A 6378-nucleotide genomic window follows, 5' to 3' on the forward strand; every position below is an offset into this window, starting at 1 on the left:
CAAAGCTGCCTTCCTTTCCCACTGTTCTTGCACGGCATTACTCCCCCCAGCAGCCGGTGAGCGGGGATGCAGGAAAGCCAAGTCTTCTGGGGGGCTTTTCAGTGCAAGAGAAAATGCCCATTCCCTCGCCCCTTTGCGTTCAGCCTGTTCACTGCAGCGGGGTCCGGCCGCTCCACAGAGCTGTTCGTCCCTGCACAGAGGCCAGATCCTGCACCGGAGCTGCATGCCGTGGCCTCCCTGTCCCGCTGCCTTTGCCCAGGCACTCAGCCAGCAGCTCGCTGGGGGGAAGGCACAGGCCCAGCCTGGGAAGGTGCTCGCCTGCCTAAGAGCCAGCAGAGGGAAGGGTCGTGCAGTCCCAGCAGCACAGAGGGTCCCTACGAGCCCCATCTCGCATACAGACACCGCAGGGAGCTCCTGAGCCGTGCACACGGAGCCTCTGTCTGCCCAGGAGACTGAGACACAGAGCTCTCCCGTGGTGAAGTCCAGTGCTTCCAGCGATGCCTGCCCAGAAACAAGGGGGCTGAAGCCAGGCTGGAGCTCACTGAGCCGTGCTCGGGTTCCTCTTTCTTGCACCTTTGAGGTAGAGCCGCGGACTCTCCCGTCCAAAGGCACAGGCACCTCCTTAGAGGCGGAGGGGCTGCAGATGTCTGGGAAAAGCCCCAGCTGGACACCGGGTGACAGCTCTTTCCTGTTTATCCCCTGCTTCTCAGCCAGGCTGCCTCCAAACCGGCCTCGGGGCCGAGCTGCGGAGCTCACGAATGCCGTGCCTGCAGCTGCGCTGGTGGCGGGGCGCCAGGTCTCGGCTTTCATTGCCAAACCATACCCAGCCGTGCGCTCTCTGCCCCAGCTGGCACAGGGCACCCGCACCAGGCGTGTTTCTGTCCCTGTCACAGTCACACCTGGGGACAGAGATTTACCTGCCGGGCTCGGGAGGCAGCAGGAGGCTGAGGGGCAAATCTGCCTGCAAGTTGGCAGAGTGAACAGAGGGGCATCGCTGGGAAAAGAAAATAGGTCCTTATAGACATGCGCCTCAAAGCAGAAGGGAGGGCAGAGATACCGTGGGATTTCCCCGGGCCCTCATACACGCAGAGATCACATAGCAGCACAGCGTCTCTGAGGTGGCTCTCCTCCATCCCTGCCATGTATTTCCATGAACCTGCTAGAAATTTAATTCTCTGTCCCCTCTCTAGGGGGACAGAGAATTAATTTTTATTAATTTGTATTATTAATATTTATACTTTAATAATAACTATTTAAATAATAAAGAAGTAAAATATTTACAATTTATGAATAAATTTAATAATTTATTAATTTATTAATTAAGAATTCATTAAGAGAACTTAAGAAGCAATTAAGAGAAACAATTTTTAATTGCTTTTCTATTTTGGGGAGGGGGGGTGTGTAAATAAAAGGTAACGTGAGATGATTGAACAAAAAGCCCATGTTTCTACAAGTCTGCCTCCTTAGGAAACCTGTCTAAAGAAATATGACAGCAAGGGTTGGTAGGTGGGCAGGGCCAGGAGCCGGCTGGGCTGTACCGGTCCCAGCTCTGAGTTCCGACAGAAATCCCCGGGGAGCTGGTCAGCTAACCAAGGAGCCCCCTCCAAGCACAGCTTGTTCTCCCTCTGAGGGCTGTGAGGCAGGATGGCAGGGAGAACGGCGAGCAGGCGTGAGCCCTTGCGGGACAGGAAGAGGAAGAGCAGCAACGCCTGGCTGCAAGAGAGCACACGTAAAGACGGACAAACCAAGAGGCAATACCAGGGGCAAGACAAACCCTGGTGAAATTACATGTGCGTGAGGTCTCATTCTGCAGCATGCTCTGGGCCCGAGCACGGCTATTTTCCTGGTCGTTTGTGTCTTCATTGTAGATTCAGAACAATGGGCATCCTCCATGTGACCTTCCAGTGTCTCCAGAAGCCCATTGTGAAGACCTCCAAGGGAAGCTAAAAGAAGTAGTGAGGTATTGACCAGGGGAAGGGGACAGGTCAGTGTCTGGACACGGTGACCCCCTTCCATGCTCTGTGTGTGTGTGTCCTCCTCCTGGCTATGACTATGTGGAGGAGGAGACGTTTGGGACGGAGAAGCTTTATCCCTGTGCACATTAAACATAGGTGCCCCACTCCCAAGTACCCAGGGAGACGGGGAGTGGGAGGGGGATGCTTGAAGGGTCTCTAGTCACCAGTGCTGCAGCTAGGCACTGGGTACAGATTGAGTGGGGTCTCTCCTGGCACTCTAAAAACTCAGAGGCTGTATCAAATCCACAAGCAGCTGTGGGGTCATGGCCTTGGACGTCCAGGACTTCGGGATGATATACCACTGGGCAATGGGCAGTGGAGGGGAGACAGCAGGACTGAACGTTGTGAACTTCTTGAGGGAAGGCGGTAAATGATTTACAGGAGATAATGCTTGGCAAAGGCAGGAAAGGGGTTATTTGCAGAGCCTCAAGCCGGAGGCTGAGCTTGAAACCAAGGTCTCCGAGCTCCTTGGCCTGTGTCTGTGCCTCTGTGCAGACCCAGGTGGCCCGTGCTCCGATGCCGCGTGGCTCTGCAGCCAGTGATACCCCTTCCTGATGCCACTTCCCTGTTTTTCAGCGCAAAGCAGAAGCCTGCAAGAGGGCACTAAGGACAGTCCACATTTCTGGGAGAGGAGCAGGGAGTCGGGTTTGCCAGGCAGTCTGAGAGAGGAGCGAGGAGCATGGCAATCGCAGGTCTGTCTCCATAGCACCCATCTCCCCGGGCCCCAGAGAAGGGCGAGCGGCTGCGGGTGGGTCCGGTGTGCCTCTCTGTGGTGGACAACTGCCTGTCCGCATGGGGCATCAGTCCTCAGGCTACCAGAACACAGGAGCACCACGTCTGCCAGCCTCAGTGGGGAGCAGGGCTGTGGGCGATCAGCCCTGCTGTGCCCCGAAATGTACGGGCATGCAAGGGTCTCAGGGGCATGTGGATGCTGGAAACGAGTGGCATCAATGGCATCGGGTGTCCCAGAGCTATGGGGGGGAAAGGGGATGGGGAGGCAGGGGGAGTCCTGCACTTCAGACCCTGTCATGCCTGCGTTTTACTCAGTCGTCCAAAGACCACAAGGGATGTCCTTGTCTGACCAGAACTGAAAGAAACGCATTTCCCCAGAATAGCTCTTAACCCCCTCCTTACCAGACAGCAGTGGTTTGCTCCCTTCCAGCACTGCAGTTTGCTGACAAATGCCTATTTTGTCCAACGTGAGACCATGGTGCAAAGGGAGTGTGCGGGGCTAAGGGAGCCACACTAGCCTCATCCCCTGTCCTCCCAGTGCTGGTCCATGCACAGGACATCATTAAGCCACCTTTGCTGTGACCAAAAATGCACCCCCCTTGACCCAGTAACACATGCGCAGCACAGTCAGAGGCAGGACTGAGATGCTCCTCCTCTACTTGCAAGGGGAGTCCCGAGACCTCGGTTGACAGGGGCTCGGAGCACACCTTGGGAAGGGTGCCATAACACACAACAACCAAGGGGTCCCCCCTTCATGTTTCGCAGCAGGCGTCCCCACAGCAGGCTTTACCGTGGTATCAAGAGAGCATGCGGGCACCAGGATGGGTCTGCTGCGACAGAGGTGCACCGGGCACCTGCTCTGCGCGCTGACCCTCCTTGAGGCCACCGGGGCCTTGGCCTTGATGCTCTACGCACTGCTGTGGGAAGCCGGGAACCTGGTCGACCTCCCTGACAAACGCATTGGCTTTTACAACTTCTGCCTGTGGAATGAGACAGCTGGGGAGCTGCAGTGCCTGGAGTACAAGCAGCTGCAGGTGATGGGCATCCGCCTACCAGGAATGGTGCTAGCCAGGGTTTGTGTGTATGCCTGCCTGGTCTTCAGCATCTTCTACCCCATTTTTGTTGCACATGTGAAGTGCACAGAGGAGAGAGAGGGCTGGAAGGTGATCCTCATCATACTCATCATCAAGACCATAATCCTGTCTGGAGGCCTGGGTACCTTTCTGTTCCAAACCTCGCAGTGGATTCACCCCTCTGATTTCACTGGGGGCTTCCTGGCACTGCTTGGGACTCAGGCTCTGCTACTGCTCCAGATGCTCACTGCCACTATGTACCTCAGCTGGGCCAAGCACGCACGCCCGTGTCGAAGCCCTTTACTGAGGAGGCCCTGCCCATTGAGATTTGACAGCGAAGAAGATGCAAGAGCTGTTGATAACCTGATTTGAAACAGTAATCCCACTGCAGCTTTAGACACTGGCAGGAATTTGATGCTTAGTCCAAAGGCCCGTGTCCAGCCATGCTCTGGCACACAGCTGTGCGCAGCGCTCCTGCAGGAAGCAGGCAGCAGACACCAACAGCCCCAGCACAGCATGGAAGCTTCCCGGGAACAGCAGTGTGTAACACACCCCTCAGCCTGGGGCACAGCATCAAAGCGACGGCACTTCTGGCCCTGACCCAGAGGACAGTGAAGGGGACAGATCAGAACCAGCACACAGTGGACACAGCCCTCTGGACATACCTAGCCTAAGTATAGACAGGCAGAGAAGCAAACAGGCCTCCTTTCTTGGAGTTGCCCAAAGAGACTACTCCTTCTCCACCTCCGGGACTAACCAGGGATGCCATCGAGGCAATTGTGACTTGAGGAGCTGTGGCCTCACACTGCCATCACAGCAGTGGCAGCCCCAGAAGTGCACTGGAAATACTCTCCTCAGCAGGAGCACCTGTACTTTACCTTTAGTTCGTTAGGGTGAAGCGGCCCACATCCAACCCCAGCAGCCGCAGAGCCCCTGGATGGGCAGCCTAACAACTTGCTGAACACTGAACACAGCCCTAATGAGGAGACTTTCCACGAGGAAGCAGAGGATTTTGGTGCAGAGCCCCAGGTTTGTCCCCAGTGATATTACGGGGCTGAGCCCAGCACTCCCACCAGCCTTTGAGACTCCAGGAGAACTGGTTCTGTGCGAGGACAGCTCACCGCAAAGCTGTCATACCAATACATGCCCCATGCAGGGGTGTGCTCGGGGAGCAGGACCAGGGCTGCCAAAGGCTGGGGTGCAGTGCCCCAGCTGGGCCATCATAGCCAGAGCACTGGATGGGGTCTTTCCACCATGGCGGTGCACAGCAGCGCTCCATGCCATCCATGCCTGTAACCTCGCACAAAGAAGCGCCTGCTTTCCCCCCCATCCCCTTTGGGGACATGAGGGTCTGTTTTCTCTCCTGCTGCGGTCTGGGTGGGGATGTGGCTGGTGATGCGGGTTTGACTGATTCTTCATTTCAGTAAAGGCTCTTGCACCTGCCCCAGCCTCATGTGGTTTGTTCATCCCTGCTTCAGACCGGGAAGAGGACACTGAGCCATCCTCATCCCTTCCTAGACCCCCATGCACGCTGCCATGGGGTCAGCCCCCTCAGGATGGTCCCTGCCCCTGCCAGTCTGCTCCCACCCATGTCTTCCTCACCTATGGGAGGCCTGGCCGAGCCTGGAGGCAAATTCAGCGTCAGGTCCAATGGGGCCAGCCTGCCAGGCCCCACTGCAGCTGTCACAGAGGGACCACAAGGGCAAGGGAGCCCCAAGGCTGAACCATGACTATCAGGCTCTGCAGAGCCAGCAAAGGCCTTCCAGGGCCAGCAACTCCCTGCTCCCCTCCAGTCCCAACACCGACCCACCAAAGGGACACTCACAGAAACCCAAATGTCCTCTTTAATCTGTCCATGCTCTGAGATGACAAACAGACATGAACATAACCTAATCTGGAGCCAAAACCCACTGAACCCAGCACACACAGGGAGAAGTGCGTGTCCCCTTCCTTTTCCCCCATGGCCTTTATGGGCCTCCTAGCAGCTTCATAGGCCACCAACATGGCAGATACACAGCCCACTCCAGGCCTTCCTCCCACCATCCTCAGTGCTGTGGGAGGGGACACCCTCCCCACTGTCCCCTTTGCTCCTGGGGAGCCGCACAGGAAGCAACGTTAGCTGAAAAAGATCTCCCTGACGTATTTCAGAACATCGTCCTCAGAGTCCTCCCGGCCTGTCCTCTCTGCGTCGGCACCAGCACCAGCGTCAGGAGGGGATGGGAGAGCCGGACTGCGGTCGCTGCCTCCCCCCGTGCTGGCTGCGCTTCCAGGAGCCTCGTTTGGTGTGGGCTGGAGCTCCTGCTCCTCTTCGCTCCCGGACCGAGCCTTCTCCTCACCTTCCTCGCACTGTAGATTCTGACCAAAGGGAAAACAACCAGACCTGGCTGTGCGCGACTTCACCCCGGGAGCGCTCAAAGGGGTAGGGGGGGCAGCCCAACATCGCCGCAGGACACCCCCTCCCCAGTCCCCAGGTCCACGGTGGAGGCTGTTTTTGTCCCGCAGCGCCCGGCGGGGTGGCCGGGGGGGCCAGGGCAGCTGCTCCGGCCCCGGCAGCCTTC

General features: G+C 57.2%; 1 protein-coding gene across 1 annotated transcript in view; it reads left to right on the forward strand.

The window, feature by feature from the left end:
* The window catches only part of TMEM140 (transmembrane protein 140), a 5675-nt gene extending 412 nt beyond the window's left edge, over positions 1 to 5263 (forward strand). Inside the window, 4 exon segments of the mRNA XM_009322478.1 lie at positions 1869 to 1984; positions 2592 to 2707; positions 3513 to 4106; positions 4109 to 5263. Of these exon segments, the coding sequence (XP_009320753.1) occupies positions 2695 to 2707; positions 3513 to 4106; positions 4109 to 4152 (651 nt within the window). The 5' untranslated portion in view covers positions 1869 to 1984; positions 2592 to 2694 and the 3' untranslated portion in view covers positions 4153 to 5263.
* Positions 5264 to 6378: the final 1115 nt, after the last annotated feature.

This window comes from Pygoscelis adeliae, unplaced genomic scaffold (assembly GCF_000699105.1).
Source record: "Pygoscelis adeliae isolate BGI_AS28 unplaced genomic scaffold, ASM69910v1 Scaffold60, whole genome shotgun sequence".
Taxonomy (NCBI): Eukaryota; Metazoa; Chordata; class Aves; order Sphenisciformes; family Spheniscidae; genus Pygoscelis; species Pygoscelis adeliae.